The sequence below is a fragment of the Lynx rufus genome, unplaced genomic scaffold, assembly GCF_022079265.1.
Source record: "Lynx rufus isolate CCGP_SWC_20201006 ecotype Redwood Valley unplaced genomic scaffold, mLynRuf1.p SCAF_5, whole genome shotgun sequence".
Lineage (NCBI taxonomy): Eukaryota > Metazoa > Chordata > Mammalia > Carnivora > Felidae > Lynx > Lynx rufus.
In genome coordinates this window covers 158,727,359-158,748,405 of record NW_025814867.1, presented here as the reverse complement: position 1 = coordinate 158,748,405, position 21,047 = coordinate 158,727,359, and the positions used below count along the sequence as shown (strand labels likewise).

At 44.1% G+C, this 21,047-nt stretch overlaps 1 protein-coding gene across 4 annotated transcripts in view; it reads left to right on the top strand.

Annotated features, from left to right (window-relative positions):
• The window catches only part of MCM3AP (minichromosome maintenance complex component 3 associated protein), a 57,626-nt gene extending 36,579 nt beyond the window's left edge, over positions 1–21,047 (top strand). For 2 of the 4 annotated variants that reach the window (XM_047100504.1, XM_047100502.1), the window contains exons 20-29: positions 33–167; positions 3,240–3,393; positions 9,737–10,007; positions 10,220–10,317; positions 10,954–11,344; positions 12,687–12,944; positions 13,408–13,537; positions 15,393–15,599; positions 19,467–19,617; positions 20,742–21,047. In XM_047100504.1, the coding sequence (XP_046956460.1) occupies positions 33–167; positions 3,240–3,393; positions 9,737–10,007; positions 10,220–10,317; positions 10,954–11,344; positions 12,687–12,944; positions 13,408–13,537; positions 15,393–15,599; positions 19,467–19,617; positions 20,742–20,900 (1,954 nt within the window). In that variant the 3' untranslated portion in view covers positions 20,901–21,047. Of the gene's footprint in view, positions 1–32; positions 168–3,239; positions 3,394–9,736; positions 10,008–10,219; positions 10,318–10,953; positions 11,345–12,686; positions 12,945–13,407; positions 13,538–15,392; positions 15,600–19,466; positions 19,618–20,721 lie in introns of all 4 variants that reach the window. The other 2 variants (XM_047100505.1, XM_047100506.1) reach the window with 2 other exon arrangements.

Sequence of the window (21,047 nt, the reverse complement as noted above, 5' to 3'; positions counted from 1 at the left end):
CTGGCTTACCCTCTGTGCTCTGTTCCTTCCAGTGATGCAGCATGGACACCCCTGGACCTGCCATCCCTCGTGGCCAAGTACCTCCCTGGAAGGTGGGAGTGTGTGTTTTGGAAGCTGGTGCTGGTGTTGCCTGATGGAGAAGAGCAGTCCCCAGGGAGTCCTGGCAGGTCAGGAAGGGTTTCCCTCCCTGGGCTTTGAGGTTGAGGAAGTGGCTTCAGGAGGTGGAGTTTTACAGGAGGCTGGGAGGGACTCTGGCCCTTGTCGCACAGAGGAGTCCAAGCGTGAATCTTGTGCCAACAGAGAGTGGGCAAAGCAGTAGAGTTTACTGAGAGAAGGCATAAAGCTCTCAAGAGTGAGAGGGGTCCCGTCCCAACTGTTTTGCCACCAAGGATTTGTGTCCCTGACTTTTTATTGGGACCTTATCTGAAAGTTTGTGAGACTCCACTCCTGACACTGGCCCAGGCAGGTCTGGAATACGTTTATCCTTTTTTTTTCCAAAACCCCACCGCTACTTCAGCCTCCCACTTGTAGCCGCAGCCTGCCTCTCTGAGGGTCCCTGATCTAGCACTGCCTAATATTAGCCCTTTCCCTACTCAGAATGACTTCTCTTGAGAGCATGAGGTGTGAGGGACTTGCGTAGTCTGTTTTGTTTGTGATTTGAAGTTGACACTTTAGAATATTAAAATTTTTATCCTGTAAATTTGACAATAGTCTGTATCCAAAAACATTTAAGAGTTGATCCTTTTTTTTAAATTAAGTGATTTTTTAATTTACATCCAAGTTAGTTAGCATATAGTGTAACAATGATCTCAGGAGTAGATTCCAGTGATTCATCCTCTATGTATAACACCCAGTGCTCATCCCAACAAGTGTCTTCCTTAATGTCCCTTACCCATTTAACCCATTCCCACTCCCACACCCCCTCTTTTTTTTTTTTTTAATGTTTATTTATTTATTTTGAGAGAGAGAAAGTGAGTATAAACAGGGTAGGGGCAGAAGGAGAGAGAGAGAGAGAGACAGAGACAGAGAGAGACAGAGAATCCCAAGCAGACTCTAAGCTGCCAGCACAGAGCCTGATGAGGAGCTCAAACCCATGAACTGTGAGATCATGACCTGAGCTGAAATCAAGAGTCGGATGCTTAAATGACTAAGCCCTCCAGGTGCCCCAAGAGTTGATCCTCTTTTAAAGTTATGGTGAGGTGTATTGATTAGAGCCCACATCATTTTAGACTCTTGGGGAAGACAGTTTGTAGTGTGTTTGCTATAGTTGCATTTTTTTAAAAAAAAATTTTTTTTTTTTTTAACGCTTATTTATTTTTAAGACAGAGAGAGACAGAGCATGAACAGGGGAGGGGCAGAGAGAGAGGGAGACACAGAATCTGAAACAGGCTCCAGGCTCTGAGCTGTCAGCACAGAGCCCGACGCGGGGCTCGAAATCACGGACCGCGAGATCATGACCTGAGCCGAAGTCGGCCGCTTAACCGACTGAGCCACCCAGGCGCCCCTCATTTTTTTTTTTTTTTTTAGAGAAAAAAACTTCTGGCATATTTAAACAGATTTCTAAGAAATTGACGTAGCATTACATGTATTTCCTACAACCAAACTGCTTCCAGAAATCATGTTTAAAGCAATTACAGAACATGTTTTCTTTTTTAGCAGCTTTATTGACATGAATTCACATATCATAAATTTCACCCATTTAAAGTTTTCATTTCATTGGTTTTTAGTATATTCACAGAGTTGTGCAACTACCTCCACCATCTAATTTCCAAAACAGTTTTTACCTACAGAGAAATCCCATATCCATTACCAGTTACTCATCATTCCTCCCTGTCTTCAGCTCCCGGAAACCACTAATCTGTGTCCTGCCTTCTATGTATTTTCCTATTCTAGACGTTTTGTATAAATGGAGTCTTACAATGTGTAGGCTTATGACTAGCACTTTTCACTCAGCCATCATGTTTTCTGGGTTTATTCATGTTATAGCAGACAGTACTTTTTTTGTGTGTGGCTGAATAGTATTCCATCGTATGAACAAAACACATATTATTTGTTCAGTTGATAGTATTTGGGTTGTTTCCATTCTTTGGTTATTACGAGTAACGCTATGAAACATCCATGTATAACAGTGTGTGTGGACAGATGTTTGCAGTTCTGTTATATACCTAGACGTGGAATTGCTACGTTGTGAGGTAACTTTATGTTAAGTCTTTGAGGAATTGCCAAACTTTTCCACAGTGGCTGCACCATTTACATTCCTGTTAGCATTGTTTGAGGGTATTAAGTTCTTTGAATACATTCCTTTTTAAGCAGTTACTCTTGGAAACTGCTTAACTAAGGAAAAAAAAAGTCATAAAGATTATAAGACAACTGAGCAAAGAAGAGAGTTGTCTTATATTAAAAGTATTTAAATGGTGAGTCATTTCTTAGAGTAGCTGTCTTCTGATTCACTAATAAGTTCACTTGGAAATATACATCACAGTAATTCTTAAGATCTCCAGCATGAATTTTTTTTTTAATGTTTATTATTTTTGAGAGAGAGCATACCCGCACACACAAGTGGGGGAGGGGCAGAGAATGGGTGACAAAGGATCTGAAGCAGGCTCTGTGCTGATAGCAGCAAACTGATACAGGGTTTGAACTCATGAACTTCGAGATCATGACCTGAGCAGAAGTTGGACACTGAAACTGACTGAACCACCCAGGCGCCCCTGCGTGAAACTTAATTCTGTAAAACATTTTTATAGTTGACCCTTGAATAACATGGGGTTTAGAGATGTCAATTCCCCTGACACAGTCGAAAATCTGAGTATAACTTTTGACTCCCCCCCAGAACTTAACTACTAATAGCTGCTGTTGACCAGAAACCTAACATAGTCAACATTGTGTATGTATTTGTATTTGTGTATATATGTATTTATCTTATACTGTATTCTTACAATAAAGTTACAGAAAAGAAAATGTTATTAAGAAAATCATAAGGAAAATATACTTACAGTACTGTACTGTAAGAATGGGTCAGGTTCATGAGTGCCCTCTCCTCTCGCCCCAGTAGATAGCCCAGGAGAGTTCCTTGGTCTAGTTTAAAATCACAGCCTGTTTTGTCCAGCTCAACTTTACAGTAAGAGTTGGTGTCTGTGAACCTACATCTGTGTGGTATTTCTTTTTCACTTTTCCTAAAAATCTTTATAGTTTAAATTTAGAATTCTTTTTCAAGTGTTATTTTCCTTTATTCACAGAATTTTAGCAAACTGGTTACAAGTCAAGTTCATGGGAGGTGATGGCTCAGTGGGCGACACAGGCACCATGGCTGGGGGAATTCAGACGCTTGCGCTGTTTCACGCTCTCAGCAGCAAAGGGGATCAGACAGTCGCTGTCAATGTGTGTATAAAGGTAGGTGAGAATCGTGTATTTACTTCTGTGATTTTCTTTTTTTTTTTTTAATTATTATTTTTGAGAGAGAGAGACACAGACAGAGCATGAGTGGGGAAGGGGCAGAGAGAGGACGACACACAGAATCTGAAGTAGGCTCCAGGCTCTGAGCTGTCAGCACAGAGCCTGATGTGGGGCTCAAACTCACAGACCACGAGATCATGACCTGGGCTGAAGTTGAATGCTGAGCCACCCAGGCGCCCCTGTGATTTTCTTATTTCACTCACTCTTAGACATTATTGGAATCATGGAAGTGCCTTGAAGTGGTTTTGAAGAAGTGTGGGAGGCTCAGAAGCCCGTATCATGTCTGTTCCTCTTTGTGTCCTGTTGACATCCCACAGACACCTACTTGGTGTGACATGCCAGGCTAGATTCTCAGGAGTGCTGTGAGCCTTAATCATCTCAGGTCAACAGACCTCTTTGAGAACTTGGTGAAAACTCAGAACCATCCTGACAAATGCATAGATGCACATAATTCAGGAACCCTGAACTCCTCCTTCACGGGCCTCTGATAATTAACCTGAGAAGTGTAAGAGAGCATTTCACAAAAATACAGTGCCTGTTATATGTCACATGGTTTGCCAACAGCTAACATCTTTGCTATAATGGCTTCCTGATACATCAGGTCTTACAAGAGAGTAATTAATGGTTTTTTGTTTTTTTTTTAAATTTTTTATTTACATTTTTTTTTAACGTTTGTTTATTTTTGAGACAGAGAGAGACAGAGCATGAACGGGGGAGGGTCAGAGAGAGAGGGAGACACAGAATCGGAAACAGGCTCCAGGCTCCGAGCTGTCAGCACAGAGCCCGACGCGGGGCTCGAACTCACAGACTGCGAGATCATGACCTGAGCTGAAGTCGGACCCTTAACCGACTGAGCCACCCAGGTGCCCCGTAATTAATGGTTTTTAATCCTATGCAGTTTTCACTAAACTTGGTCCCACCAATATATATAAGTTCAGTATTGGGCATTTCAGGTCAGTTGGATTTGTTTTACATTCAACTTGTCCTAAGTTTTTGATCGTAAGTTCTAATTTTGTTTTTTATAGGTGTTTGTTTAGTATAGATGTTAATTCTTTTTTTAATTTTCCTTTATTCTTATGTAAGTAGAGTTGGTACACAATGTTATGTTAGTTTCAGGTGTACAATATAATGATTCCATAAATCTATACATTATGCTGTGCTCACCACAGTGTACCTACTATCTGTCATCATACAGTGCTATTACAATACTATTGACTATATTTCCTATGCTGTACCTTTTTCTTTTTTCTTTTTTATTAAAAAAAATTTTTTTTTTCAACGTTTATTTATTTTTGGGACAGAGAGAGACAGAGCATGAACGGGGGAGGGGCAGAGAGAGAGGGAGACACAGAATCGGAAACAGGCTCCAGGCTCCGAGCCATCAGCCCAGAGCCCGACGCGGGGCTCGAACTCACGGACCGTGAGATCGTGACCTGGCTGAAGTCGGACGCTTAACCGACTGCGCCACCCAGGCGCCCCTACTATGCTGTACCTTTTATCCTCTTAATTATTCATTCCATGGCTGGAAGCTCATACCTCCCACCCTCCTCCCATTTTGTCCAGCCCCCACTCCCTCCCTTGTGGGAACCATCGTCTGAGAGATTCTTATTTAACGAGAACCTATTTCCTCATTCGAATAAAGTCTACATAAATAAATTTTAGGTGTTAGCATATGTTCAGATAAACCCAGAAGTGTATTTTATTTGCTTGGAAAAGAACGATGCAGGGCAGAGAGTGTGGGCTTCCGTGGGGAGCAGACCTGGGGTTGTCAGCTGCTGCTCTGGCCAGCTTTTTGAGCCTAGGCGTGGTGCCCTCCATAATGTAGTCCTGACTCACTGCACCAGGGTCTCATGAGGGTTAGCCAGGTTGCATGCTCAGAGCGCTCAGTGAGAACCCGCTGTCTACCCTCTGCCCTGACCGGAGGGTTTACAGTGCCCAGGCCTCTCCTCTTCCTAAGAAGGTCACCTTTGTGGCACACCCTGCTCATCTGCGTGTGATACTGTAATCCACATTCCTTCTGTCCTTGGAGCCTCTTCAAATTGTAGTTTGGTTATACAGTTTTTATTTATTTTGTTCTTCCATTTTATGTTACTTATTTATTTTAATTTTTTTTTTTTTTAATTTAAGCAAACTCACAACCCCAAGATCAAGAGTCTCATGTTCTTCTAACTGAGCCAGTCAGGCACTTTCATTTTTCTATTTTAATATTATTTATTTTATTTTCTAAAAGTAAAAGTAATACATGTATAAAACCTTAGAAATATAAGGAAGTACAGAGGAAGCATAAAGATGATAAGAGCCATTTATGCTCTTGCCATTCAGAGGTAACAGTAATGTCTTGGTTCATGTTCTTCCCTTTTTTCCTATGATCATAAAGTCAGACTTCACCTACTGGACAATTAGTTTGTTGTTGTTCTTGCCTTTATTCTTTAGTCTTTTAATCAAAGTAATATTTGCAGTACTTAAAAAGTCAGATACATGTCATGATGCATAATGAGAGATAGCAGCCCCTGCCTCTCTCCTAGGGGTTGATTTCTGTCGTCTTCCCAAATCACATGCTCACACAGCTGTTTCTCAGTTTACCCACTTTAGATGTTCTCCACTGACTTCCCATTAAAATATATCTATTGTTGTATAACAAATTAACCCCAAACTTAGTTTAAAATAGTCAAGATTTGTTATCTCATAGTTTCTGTGGGTCAGAAGTCCAAGTGTGGTTTAATTGGGTCTCTGGCTCAGGGTTTCTCACAAAGCGGAAATCAAGGTGTAAGCCAAAGCTCTGGTCTCATCCGAAAGCTTGACTGACGGAAGAGCCACTTCCAAGCTCGCTCTTGTGGTTGTTGGCAGGATTCACTTCCTTATTGGCTGTGGCCAGGGCCTCTCCATGAGGCAGTGTGTAAGTTGGCAGCTGGCTGCCATCTGCTGGGCAGGACGACAGAGTCTCTCTGTAACCTAATCTTAAAAGTGATGTCACTTTTTTCTGATTCTGTTAGAAGCACGTCGTGGCAGGGGATTGTGCAAGGGCATGCGCACTAGGAGGTGGGATCATGGGGCTGTCTTCGTGGCTGCACCCTGTGCCAAGTGAGGAGTGAATTGGTACACTATGGTCCCACCCAGCCTTCCTTAATTTCCAAGGTGGCTACATCATCACTTTGTCTTATCTCAGTGAGTGGGATCACATTTTGATGGCTGTGTGATTGCTGTTTGCCTCAGAACCAGCCAAGTGTTCTGTGACTATGTTTCTTAATTTTATTGCAAATTGTAGTTGCCTTCTTTTCTCACTTACATACTTTTCTCTGTATCTCTCATTAATTTTTACCCAAATGTGCCAGCAGGTGGGTTGTGTGCATCTTAGTAGAGTTTCAGATGCTCTCTCACTTCACCTTATCCCTTTGAGAAAGTGCCATCCTCTTGCTCTCCTGTGGGCTGATAGTGTCCCAGGTTGTGGCTGCCACTCGATCTCCATACCACTAGCATGGTCCTGCTCCTCCCCCTGCTAACCCTGTGATCTCAGGCAGGTTCCATGTGACTCTGTGCTGCCTGTGTAGGAGTGCTCTTATGATCCCTCTTTTATTAAAAAAAGAGATTTGATGCTCTTGTTTATGTGTACAATAATACCAACCGGCTCTCGTTTTCTGAGGAGCTTTCCTGATGTTCACTTTGTTCATTTCTTCCCCTTCCCCAATTTTTACTTTGTGTCTTTGTTTCAGTTTTGAAACAATCTCTGACTGGCTTGTACCTCTTGGAGAGAAAGCCTATCTCCTTCTTACATCATACTGCATTACCCATTCATTCAGGTATGCATTTCACAAGTATTTGTTGAGTGACTTCTCTGTCCCAAGTACTATTCCACATGCTGGGTTATAGCAGAGAACACATCAACACAAATCCCTCTTCTCAGGAGCTAATATCCTGGAGGGAGAAGGAAACTCGTGGGTAGAAAAATGTCAAGTGCCCGTCCTCCTGGTTTATAATCCAAATTATGGCAGTCCTCCTCCCCTTTCCCATTCTTGCTTGCTGATACTTATTTTATTTTATCTTATTTTATTTATATATTTATTTCATTATGACAAATGCATTCCTTAATCCCCATCCCCCGTTTTACCCATCTTCCCACCTGCCTCCCCTCTGGTGACCATCAGTTTGTTTCCTATAAAGAGTCTGTTTCTTGGTTTGCCTTTCTCTTTTTCTTCATTTGCTCTGTTTGTTTTGTTTAATAAATTACACATGAGTGAGATCTTACGATCCCTCTTTTACCAAAGAGGGAACTGGGGCTCCGAGAAGTTAAACAAAATAGCCCTAGGCCACACAGCTGCCACATGGTGGCACTGCACACAGGTGCCCTTGAGGATGGAGTGAGCTGTACGCGTAGAGTTCCTAGAACAGCGCCTGACTAACACAAGTGTTTACTTGGTCCTGCCATTGACAGCAGCAGGGTGTGGGGTGTATCTTCCAGTTTCTTTCAAAGGAAGGATCTGTGGGAGCAGACGTTTTAGTCCTTGCCTCTTTGAAAATGTGTTTACCCTTGTATTTGCTTTGTGGTTCAGTGAGGTTTGTAGAAGTGTGGGTTGAAAGGTTTTTCCTTCCAGTTTTTCTCCCAAGGACATCTGAAATCCAGAGTTGCTGTTGAGATGTCTGAGGTGATTCCTGTTCTTTTCTCTGTGGCCTGGTCTTGTTTCTCTCTGGAAGCCTGCTCTCTGACCCTGGGGTTCTGAAAATCCACTGGGGTATGCCTGCTGACGACTTCTTTTGCTCACTGTGCTGGGTTTGACGGGGTCCTTTCAGGCTGGAGAGTACTGTTTCACTTCTGGGATGTTTTTGCCTCTCAGTGCTACCTATTTTCCTTCTTTTGTTTTTTATTCTCTTGAATTCCTGTGACAGATGTTGGATCTTGTCAGTTAATTCTCTAAGCTTCTTATCCTTTCTATTCTATTTTCTGTTTTGTTTTTAAATATCATGCTCTGGGAGATTCATTGACTTTTTTTTTTTTTTTTAAATGTTTATTTATTTATTTATTGGGAGCGGGCAGAGAGAGAGAATCCCAAGCAGGGTCTGTGCTATTAGCATGGAGCCCAGTGTGGGGCTCAATCTCGTGAACTGTGAAATCATGACCTAAACTGAAATCAGGAGTCAGACACTTAACCAACAGCAACCCAGGTGCCCCAAATTGACTTTATATTCTATACATTCTACCAAATTTTTTATTCCATATGTATCATTCATTTTTTCTTACTGTAATTTGAATTTATCATATCATCTTGTGACTATTTTTAGATGAATCATGAGAGGAAATTAGGATTTTTGAGGTGGGAGCTTTTTTATGTTCCATGCATGATTTGTTTCCTTTGGATTTCTCTTTATTATTCTGATCTCTCTCTTATGTTGGAGGCTCTCCTTGGACACCTTATCTGAGGCTGCCCATACCTGAGTGAGGCCCTAAAAGGCTGTCCATAAGCTCTGTGTTTGAGGTGGGGTAGCAGGTAGCTGAACAGCAAGCGTACGGTTTTTAGGGGGACTCCCAAGTGTCAGGATCTGCGTGTTGTTTTCTTGGACTGTTTGGTTTCTTTGGGAAGGATTCGTCTTATCCTCTTGGCCAGCTGCTGATGGTCTTGGGACAGGTGGGGAGTGGCCAGTGCTCTGTCCCCTCCACTATGCTTGCATCATTTCAGGATAGGATGTCTGCCCAGGGGGCAGATTGCACTTAAAGGCCACCTGCAGGTGGGTGGATGACCTATAGGGCCACTGCGGTGGGTGTGACTTATCTGTGTGGTCCTGAACCTCACCTCTGGCTCTTGGTGCCACTGGATCTGGGTGCTCAGGGCTTTTGCAGGCTCAGTCAGCCTGGTTCCTTCCATACCTCCATCTGTAACTCTTTAGGTCTGGCTTCTTCTGCTTCCTTAATCTTAACAGTGATTGCTCCCATGTCTGTGATGCTCTCTAGAAACTGGTCAGAATCCCTTGTCTGCTATTGGTTTACCTTTACTCCCTTCTGTTGTTATGGGCTTTACCTGTTTGGGTTCTTTTGGGCGGGGGGCGGGGGGGGGGTGCTTACCTGTTTTTATACCTGTTTAAGGGTAATTGTTAAGATTAAAGTAACATCTTCAAACACACTTCTAGCTAGAGGCTGAATTATTATCTGTTGACTTGGCTGTTTCTTGCACTAATCTACAGCCTCATGGAGGAGGGCAGCCCAGAGAGCAGTGAGCATTTGGTTGCGCTTATTCTGGGGCTCACATTCAATGCTGATTTGTCCCCTGGTGTGTCCCTCCTGATGGTCTAGATGTTGTTCCAGGTGGCTCACGGTGCTCTCAGCGACTGCGCCCTTGATGCTGTGGAGACGCAGAAGGAGCTCCTGGGAGCCAGTGGGCTCATGCTGCTGCTTCCCCCCAAAGTGGAGAGTGAGGACATGGCGGAGGAGGACGTGTACTGGCTGTCTGCGTTGCTACAGCTCAAGCAGCTCCTGCAGGCCAAGCCCTTCCAGCCTGCACTTCCACTTGTGGTCCTTGTACCTAGCCCAGGAGGGGATGTCATGGAGAAGGAAGTGGAAGATGGTTTGTGAAGGCAATTTCGTTTATGAACCAGCATGTTTAAAAATGGGTCGAGCCCCTGGTTTGAGGACGTGCTGGCAGTGTGGTGTGTGTAGGGAGTCGAGGGACAGCAGTGACTGGGAGCAGGGATGGGCGGGGTCAGTGCAGTGAGATGTGTTAGCTTGTCTGCACGCTGAGAGCATAAGACAGGTAACCTCTGTCTGTTTCTCTCAAAGGTCTGATGCTACAGGATTTGGTTTCAGCTAAGCTGATTTCAGATTATACCGTTATTGAGATTCCTGATTCCATTAATGATTTACAAGGCACAACTAAGGTGAGAAGTCTTCATCATTTTTAAAGGTCTGATAAGACATTTCAATTTTCCCCTTTTGTTCTGTCTTAAATGTAGTATGTGTTACTGCTTGGATTTTTAACATTATATTTTGACAACTTAAGAAAATGTAAGCAGAAATCAAAATAAAAGACAAAATTTGCCTACAGTCCTGCTCTCTGAAACATATTAAATTGTTCATGTAAATTTGTTGTAATAGTTACATTTTGGGAAAGAAGTGCCTGGAATTACAATGAAAGTAACTGCGGGAAGCTAGAGGGTGTGAGAGTATGTGGGCGTGCAGCAAGGTGCTGGGCCTCCTAAGCATGGGGGGACCTGGCTTCCCTTTCTGTGCGTGGTGAAGGTGGTGTGCAGGGCTGGGCCTGAGCCCTTCCAGGGTGACCCTGCAGGCTTTACTCCTCAGGATAAGATGGGACCTGGAGCCCCTCTCTGGGAGGCATAGGGGGCGGAACTCTAGTGCCGTGGAAGCTTCTGCCCACTTCCTAGTGTGGTTGAGAAGCTGGTGCTCCCTGTGGCACCTGCTGTGACAGCTTTGGGAGAGGTACTTTCGGGAAGCTCTTTCTGAAAAACAGGACGAACTGTTTAACCGAGTCTCTCCTGAATGTTTTTGCATCTCAGGTTTCACGGGCTGTGCAGTGGCTGGTCTCCCACTGCCCCTGTTCCCTTGACCTTTGCTGCCAGACCCTCATTCAGTACGTGGAAGATGGGGTTGGCCGTGAGTTTAGCGGCCGGTTTTTCCATGACAGAAGAGAGAGGCGGCAGGGCGGCCTGGTCTCACAGGAGCCTGGAGCCATCATTGAGCTGTTCAACAGTGTGCTGCACTTCCTGGCCTCCCTGGTGTCATCTGAACAGCTGTGCGACCTGTCCTGGCCTGTCACTGAGTTTGCCGAAGTAGGGGGCAGCCGGCTGCTTCCTCACCTTCACTGGAATGCCCCGGAGCACTTGGCCTGGTTAAGGCAGGCTGTGCTTGGCTTCCAGCTTCCACAGATGGACCTTCCACCCCCGGGGGGTACGTGCTCTTGCCAAGGGGTCCTGGCTGGGGAGGAATGTGGGACAGCTAAGTCTCCTGTTTTCTGTTCTTACTATAGTGATAATCTGGCAGGTATTGGGCGCTGATGTGACATTTGTATGTCCTCATCCACTGTGCGCCCCCTGCTCCCACACTGTACCCATTCACACCTGCCTTTGGGTTTAGGAGTCAGAGTTGGGGCTGTTTGTGGGGGGCTGTGGGCCCTTCATCACTAATAGAGCAGCCTGTGGGTGTCCGCACGGCCCAGGAAAGAACGTGGTAAGTGGTGTTGGCCTGAACACGTAGCCCAAGGCCCACGGTTTCTGAATTGACAGCAGGTTCTATCCTGCCTTTGCCATAGGGTGTGGGGGCAAAGAGCGTGGGGACCAGGCAGCCCTGCCCACATTGCTGGCTCCGCTGGGGCCATGACACTCTGTTACTTTAACACCAGTGTTCCTTCTTTGTCGAAGAAACCTCTGTTCTGTGACTCTGGTTGTGCCCAGGTGAGGCTGTTGTGATGAAGACTCTATAGGTCCCCTGGGCTGGGCAAGGAGGCTGTCCCTTCCTTTGCTCACACTGTTAGGAGGGAATGAGGCTGTTTGCTACTTATGTAGTACAATACATGGCCTTGGCACGGCCACTCTCCTTTGGGCCTTTGAACAGAGGCCTCAGGTACCCTTGTAAACTTTGGGTTGTGGGGGTGCCTGGGTGGCTCAGTTAGTTAAGCATCCGACTTTGGCTCAGGTCATGATCTTACCGTTCGTGAGTTTGAGCTCCACATTGGGCTCTGTGCTGACAGGTCAGAGCCTGGAGCCTGCTTCGGATTCTGTGTCTCCGTCTCTCTCTGCTCCTCCCCCCACTCATGCTCTGTCTCTCAAAAATAAACATTAAAAAAAATTTTTTTTTAATGGGGTGTGGTCTTCAGTAGGTCTCATAGATGCTCGTTATTGAAGAAACCCAAACGGAAGCAAAGCACATGATGTAAATATGAGCTAGGGCAAGGTTCCCCAAAAGAAGCCCCGACTTCCGGTACCAGAGTCCCCTGGGTGCTTTTTACAATACAGATTTCTGGTGTAACCACAGTCCTGTATAATCAGAGCCTCTAGGTTGGACTCTGTTGTTTATTTTGTCCAGGGTGACTGTTTGCATCTCTTAACGGGACGTGGGGAGGGAGATGCTCTTTGTTCAACAGCTGTGGTTCTATTGTATTCAAATTCGAAAGCAAACTTCTTAAATACACAGTTGCCTTTTCCTAAGAAAATGTGGAGTGAAGACGTTTTGTGTAGTGTCCACCTATATACTCTGGCCACATCTTGTAACTGAGGAGGTGTTTTCTCTCCAGCGCCCTGGCTCCCCGTATGCTCCATGGTGGTCCAGTATGCCTCCCAGATCCCCAGCTCTTGCCAGACTCGGCCTGTCCTCCAGTCCCAGGTGGAAAACCTGCTCCGCAGAACCTACCGCAGGTGGAAGAGCAAGAGCCATTCGCTGGGCCAGGGGGCAGGGCCCTCAGTTGCCGAGATCCCATGGGATGACATAATTGCCTTGTGCATCAACCACAGGCTGAGGGACTGGACACCCCCTAGGCTTCCTATCACATCAGGTAATTAGTGCTCGGTGCTGTGGGGTCACATCAGGAGGACTACTTGGTCCAGTTTCAGCAAAGAAAGATGTTTACTTTGATGTTTCTTTTTCTGTGGGTCGCTGCCCTTCCTTTCTATAGGACTCCCCTTTAAGCCAGTGACTGTTAACATTGGGAGGAGCTAGGAGTATTCCGGGGGAGCCTGGAACCATCTCCCCGAAATGGGCCCCTAGGCTGGCTCTAAGTTAGATTTCGGTAGCTCTGAGTAGTTGTACTGGTCATGCCACAGTCTGGACCTGAGCCTGTCTGAACCTTAAATGACCCATGGATGGTGAGGCATGTTTCGTCAAGCATGGGAGTCAAGTGCATGGCTTTAGTTAGTAGGGCTTGTTCTTAAATCAGTGTATAAGCAAACTTCGAGTGGTCACCTGTTGCTTGTTGCTCTTTTGATACTCTTTTCTCATTTGTTTTTGTATTTTTTCAGAGGCTCTGAGTGAAGATGGTCAGATATGTGTATATTTTTTTAAAAACCACTTGAAAGCATATGATGTTCCTTTGTCATGGGAACAAGCCAGAATGCAGACACAGAAGGAGCTACATCTGAGTCATGGGCGGTGAGATCTGTGTGTATTGTGTGTTTCTGTCCTGACAGCCAGCAGAGCAAACTGTATTATTCTCCTCCAGAGTACAGAGACAGAACATTAATGTTCTACACACAGAATCCAGCCCACTGTGGTTAGATTTAGACAAATACCTCAGGAACAGATTATTCTTATGCAAGCATCTCATTTATCAGACAAACCTGACCCTGAAATCATAACATAGCCAGGAGAATCTAGACAAAAGAAAGTAGACATTTCATCTCATTTACAAACCTAGTTCAAAAGTACTGAATAAAATGTGTTAGCACATATAATTTTCCAGTACATAAAAAAGTTCACAAGTAGGCTTTATCCCAGGATAAACAATGTCAACAACAGAAATCTCTCGTAATTTGCTGTCATAGAAAAATAGTGATCATTTCAGTAGGTATTTAAGTTCTTTTATTAAAATCTGTACCCTCCAAACCCAATTTATACTCATTCTTGATAAAATTTCTTATCAAACTTGGGTGAAAAAACTCCTTACCTTCATAAGGCATTTCACCATAAAACTACCAAAAAAAAAAAAAAAAAAATCCTTCTTGCTAAGACATTAGAAATATGAATGTCAGAACAGCCTGAGCTGCCTGATTTCACTTGTTCACTGCTGTCCTGGGAATGCTGTCCCGATGCAGGGACACAGATAAGATGGTGTAAATACCAAAAAGAAGGAGTAACTGTCGTTTTTAGACAGTTAAATTGTCACTTCAAGAAAATCAACAGTTCCATCCATAGAACTATTTGGAGTTCAGCCAGGTGACCAGACAGATGGACTTACAATGTACAAAAATTCTCATTCACAGCAGCAACTAACCCTTAACATATGGACGTATACTGATCCAGGAAAGGAACTAAACCCTTGTGCAGGGAACTCTCAGGGACTTGAAGGTGTGAAGAAAACCTGAATGAATGAGAGGTCAGCTAGCTTTGTTGATGGGAAGATGGAGTGCTGTAAAGATGTCAGTTCTTAAACTGTAAAGTCAGGGCTTTTCTAATCAAAAACCCAAAAGAGGAATTTCCCCCCTGGTCTTGACAAGTTAATTCTAAAATATATTAGGATGAGAAAATATGTAGCAATTGCTCAGAAAATTTTGAATAAGAATAACAAGGAGGTGGGGTGCCTGGTGGCTTAGTTGGGCAAGCACCCAACTTTTGATTTTGGCTTAGGTCATGATCTCACAGTTTAGTTCGTGGGATCCAGTCCTGGTTCAGGCTCTGTGCTGTCAGCACAGAGCCTGCTCGGGATTCTTTCTCTCCCTCTCTCTTTGCCCCTCCCCCTACAAACAAATAAACATTATAAATAAATAAATAACAAGGAGGAACTGCTGTGCCTCATATCAGAACATATAGTAAAGTTACAACAAATAGATGAGAATAGGAAGTCCAGAAACAAATCATACGGGACAAAGTACCATGCGAAACCAGTGAGGACAGACGTTGGCATCTATTTAGAAAAAATAAAATAGTAGACCCCCTTTCTCCCTCTGTTTGTGAATATTACTTACACAGGGATTTAAGAGCTAAATGTAAAAATACGAACCTTACCAATATTAGGGTAAAATAGAACCTTGTTGATAACCTTGGGATGGGAAACCAAACTCTGAGTAGAGAAGCTCCAAGCACCCAGCTGCCCAGGAGAGAAGGTAAGCCTTTCCTGTAAGGCAGAGGTTGCTCTTCCTTCCTTTGTGCCCAAGCCTGACCCTGAGGGAAGCAGGAGTAGGCAAGGGTAGGTCTGGGGCTCTGTGTCTACATGCACACTCTACCTGCTGCTGGAGGAACCTTTCTTCCTCCTTCCTGACCATAAGCATTTCAAAACATGTACTTACAGTTTGGGGATAAAGTCTTTGCATCCGTCTGCAAACAAGTTTCCTGCTCCGATACTGCACATGCACTGGAAAGGGAAGAGGAATGTAGAGCATGGCCCAGAGGGGCGGGCTCCCAGCACCCAGGATCTGATGCGTGGAGCCTCTGCCCAGGAGCTCCTGGCCCAGTGTCTGTCCCGGAGTCTGCTGCTGGAGAAAGAGGAGAGCAAGAGGTGAAGTCTATTCCCTTAGGTTTATTGTGTCCGTTAGGCCCCTTCATGCTGGATTAGCAAGGATCACAGTGACGTGACTGTTTAAAAAAGAAGGCAAGTCAGATGTGTGAAGTATAAGCTCTTTGAAGGCAGAGGCAGTGCCCTAGATAGTAGGTCTTAAACTGTTTGAAATCAGTTTCATTTACTGTTTATTACTGAGAGTGGTAAGTTTTCTGGTGGGAGAGAAAGCATGGCTGGCTGATGGAGTCTCTTCAGTGGATAGTGAGTGCTGAATGTGTGGCTGCCACCGGCTCTCTGCCCTTGGCAAGCCTGAGGGTGCCAGTGCGTCGTCCCACACCGTAGACACTCCTCTGCGTCTCCCACCACCCTTCTTAATGGTTTTACTGAGAAAGAGAACCAGGAAGAAGGCAGTTTACAAGGTGGCCTGTACCCCATCCCCTCACCCCCAGCAGCCTCCCTGGGTCCAGCTTATCACCAAGGGCAGCCCCTCCCCTTGGCTGGGATCCGATCTCCCACCCACTCAGGACACTCACGTGAGCTTCTCTGTTATGTCCCCTTCCTCCCAGCACCCTAGAACAGGGAACCATGCCTGAGCCATGCTCCTTTGATCGTAAACTCTTCAAACAGTGTGATCCTCCCTTCTGTCCTCCCAGTCTCTCCTGAGCCCGTCCCTGCCCCCATGTCTGCTCTGGTAAGAGTCACAAGCAGCTTGCTGAACTGACCATGAGCCCCCGTCTCCAGCAGCGTTCCACACCTTTGTTCTCTCCCTCCTACCTCGCAGGAGACCTCGTCCCTTTCCTGCCCAGCTGGTAACTCCCCCTAGGGCTCTCCGGGTTCTTCTTCATCCCCCCACCCCCTCACCTAGCCTCTGTGCTGTTTGCACCCCCACTCCCCAGTGATAATCTCCAATTTCAAATAACGTCAATATTCTGACAACTCTATATCTAAAAACCCTGAGTTCTCTGAAATCCAGATTTGTTTTTTTTTTGTTTTTTTTTTTTTTTTTTTTTCAGCTTTTGGAATTTTTATTTTTATTTTTATTTTTATTTATTTTTTTTTTTTATGAAGTTTATTGACAAATTGGTTTCCATACAACACCCAGTGCTCATCCCAAAAGGTGCCCTCCTCAATACCCATCACCCACCCGCCCCTCCCTCCCACCCCCCATCAACCCTCAGTTTGTTCTCAGTTTTTAACAGTCTCTTATGCTTTGGCTCTCTCCCACTCTAACGTCTTTTTTTTTTCTCCCTTCCCCTCCCCCATGGGTTCCTGTTGAGTTTCTCAGGATCCACATAAGAGTGAAACCATATGGTATCTGTCTTTCTCTGTATGGCTTATTTCACTTAGCATCACACTCTCCAGTTCCATCCACGTTGCTACAAAAGGCCATATTTCATTTTTTCTCATTGCCACGTAGTATTCCATTGTGTATATAAACCACAATTTCTTTATCCATTCATCAGTTGATGGACATTTAGGCTCTTTCCATAATTTGGCTATTGTTGAGAGTGCTGCTATGAACATTGGGGTACAAGTGCCCCTATGCATCAGTACTCCTGTATCCCTTGGGTAGATTCCTAGCAGTGCTATTGCTGGGTCATAGGGTAGGTCTATTTTTAATTTTCTGAGGAACCTCCACACTGTTTTCCAGAGCGGCTGCACCAATTTGCATTCCCACCAACAGTGCAAGAGGGTTCCCGTTTCTCCACATCCTCTCCAGCATCTATAGTCTCCTGATTTGTTCATTTTGGCCACTCTGACTGGCGTGAGGTGATACCTGAGTGTGGTTTTGATTTGTATTTCCCTGATAAGGAGCGACGCTGAACATCTTTTCATGTGCCTGTTGGCCATCTGGATGTCTTCTTTAGAGAAGTGTCTATTCATGTTTTCTGCCCATTTCTTCACTGGGTTATTTGTTTTTCGGGTGTGGAGTTTGGTGAGCTCTTTATAGATTTTAGATACTAGCCCTTTGTCCGATATGTCATTTGCAAATATCTTTTCCCATTCCGTTGGTTGTCTTTTAGTTTTGTTGGTTGTTTCCTTTGCTGTGCAGAAGCTTTTTATCTTCATAAGGTCCCAGTAATTCACTTTTGCTTTTAATTCCCTTGCCTTTGGGGATGTGTCGAGTAAGAGATTGCTACGGCTGAGGTCAGAGAGGTCTTTTCCTGCTTTCTCCTCTAAGGTTCTGATGGTTGCCTGTCTCACATTTAGGTCCTTTATCCATTTTGAGTTTATTTTTGTAAATGGTGTGAGAAAGTGGTCTAGTTTCAACCTTCTGCATGTTGCTGTCCAGTTCTCCCAGCACCATTTGTTAAAGAGGCTGTCTTTTTTCCATTGGATGTTCTTTCCTGCTTTGTCAAAGATGAGTTGGCCATATGTTTGTGGGTCTAGTTCTGGGGTTTCTATTCTATTCCATTGGTCTGTGTGTCTGTTTTTGTGCCATGAAATCCAGATTTGAATATGCAACGGCTTCCTTAAAATCTTCATTAATCATTTATAGGATGCCTGATAGCCATCTCAAAGCTAACATCCCAAATCTAATTCCAGGTTTTCCCCCATTTGAGATGGTCTTCCCAGTCGATGAGATTTTGTCCTTCCAGCTGCCCAGGCCCAATGCTTTGGAATTATTCTTCCACATCCAGTTCATCCACAAATCCTATTGTCTCTATCAAAAATGTATTCAGAATTGGACCATATGTTGCAGTGGGCTGTGGTCTAGTCTTGGCAGACCCAGTGTGAACCTTTCGTGTGAAGCACAGGTCATGTTTTCCTTTGCTCACAACCTTCCAATGACTTCCTCTCCAATGAAAGGCAGAGTCCTTATGAGGTGGGCAGGGCCTATGTGATCTGCCTCCCATTTCCTTTCTGACCTCTGCTCCTTCAACCTGTGAGGTAGCACACAGCCAAGCCTTTGTGCCTGCTGTTTCTTTTGCCTGGAACTCTTCAGCCACCTCCAGATATCCCTGTGGCTCACATTGCACTCATGTCCGGTCTCTGCTCAAATGTCTGCTTCTCAGCGAGGTCCTCCTTGCCTGTCCCCCAAACCCTTCCTGTCTTCATGTCTCTGCTTTGTCTTTCTCACCTTCAGACTGCATTTCCCTTTTCTTTTGTTCTTTGTCTATCTCCCCTCACTAAACTATAAGCTGCTTACAGCCGGGCCTTGTCTCTTTTCTTTCAGTGCTGTATCCGTACCTCGAATGGTGTGTAGTGTTTGGTGGGGGCTTGTTGGAAGAGTGAATGAATGTGTCATGATTTTCAAAGTAGACTTTCATAGGTGTGTATCATTTAAGCAGTTGGATCAGATTGTTTTTCTTGAAAAGATCAGTGAAAAAAGTGGATGGAGTGAACATCTTACAAGTGTGTTAGGTGGTGGTGGGATATTATTTTGAGTTAATTTTAAACTATAAGCAGCAATCCACACATCTGGATAATCCATCAAGAGATAAGAATTAATTATAAATACCAAAATAAGCCAGAGAAAATAAACCAAATGGGAGAATTATGAGTAATGTTAAGTAACATGCAAAAGCAGTTGTTTGGATAAATGTGACCTTTTCTGTTAAATATAAATTGGACTTACAAATTAAAGAGAAGATTAAAAATTTTTAGGAGTGTGGTTCTGCTTCTCATAACTGTTCTACCCTTAGTAAAAAGCAAAGCTTTAAAAGGTTAAAAGTAGGGGTGCCTGGTTGGCTCAGTTGGTGGAACAAGTGACTCTTGATTCTCGGGGTTGTAAGTTTGAGTCCCATGTTGGATATAGAGACTACTAAAAAAATAAAATCTTAAAATTTTTTTTAATTAAAAATATTTATAGGAGAAAAGTGAATGATAGTTAAACGTTTTATTCCTCATTCTCAAATGCTTTAGGTTTGAAGATCAGCTTCAGCAGTGGTTGTCTGCAGACGCAGGAGTGTTTACAGATGCAACATCCCTTCCCCTCTACCTTCCTCAGACCCTGGTGTCTCTGCCTCAGACTATTGAACCTGTGATGAAGACAGTGACCACTACCAGCCCTCAGGTGGGAGGAGCGTACATTTGGCATTTGAATTAGAATTGAAGACTGAGAGAATGGCGGGGAAAAATAACATCTCCGTTTATCATATGGTATTGTGATGACCAATAAATTATTAGCTTAAATTAGATCTTTTCTTAATCTGTCAGTGTTATAGAGGCCCAACTAATTCTGAGTTTCTATGTGTGAAATGAAGGGAGAGTGGAATTAAAACATGCTTACAAACTGAACAAAACCCATAACCGTGTTCTGACACGCAGTGAGGGCATTGAGGAGAATAACAAAGGTGATGACGGTGGCTTCTGTCTGTGCACATGATGTCCAAGCCTTGGCATCACCCCAGTCTTCCTCTGCGGGGTTAACTTTCCCTGAGGAAAATTAATGAACGAGGAAGGTAAGATCACAGACGTCAGGGGCTCACCCAGGAGTGTGGCTGAGCTGCTTTTCAGAGCCAGACCTGATTGGCTCCGAAGCTCAAGGTCTTTCTACCTCATGATCCTCTTTCAGTGGTAACAGAAGCAAAAACAGAGTTTTCATCATAGATTATAATGCTGGACATTTAAAAAGTATGCTCCTGGACTGGTTTTAGGAAGCCCTTCAATAGGGAAGAAAAGCAAATTAAGAAGGCATACTTTTTCCATTCATCAGTTTGGCAGGTACCTTAAGAATGTTTGTACGTTTTGACTTAACAATTCTGCCCTAAAGAAACTACCATATATAACAAAAATTGATGGGTTTTTGTTGTTGTTGTTCACCTGTAGTATTAATCATACTGCATAAAAAAATGGAAACTAAATATCCAAAGATGGGAGTCAGGTTAAACAGTTACAGGACATATGATGGAATAGCTCATAGCCCTTGACAATTATATTTTATAAAAATGACTGACACTGGAAGTGGATGATACAATGAAGAGAAACATTCTATGTGCAGGTGATACCAGCTGTATATGTATGTGCTGAAAGAGGCTGGAAGGATGTATGTGATAGATGCCACGAAACGGGTTTGTTGAGCCCAGCAGGCCACAGATGAAGTTTCTAACATGAATCAGATATACTGCCTTCAGAGAGAATATATTTGGGTTTATGGATCTCCCCAAACTATTTTTAGGTTCTTTTTTATTTAAATAGAATGAAAGGCCAAGGGAGCAACTGCAGTTGTCAGAGGCAACAGGCACATCTGTGACTGAACGGCTCAAGCACCTGGAAAGGCTGATGCAGAGTTCAAGGGAGGAGGAAGTTGCCTCTGAGCTCCATCTCTCTGCACTGCTGGACATGGTGGACATTTGAGCTACGGGACCTGAGAGAGTGAGAGTCTGCCGAAGATTTTTGCCTTTACTCGAAATAATGTTCTTCTCAGATGTTTGATGCACTGTTGGAAATGTGATTATTAATCATGCAAATAAACCATTTGAGTGTCTAATGAGGCCATCCCAA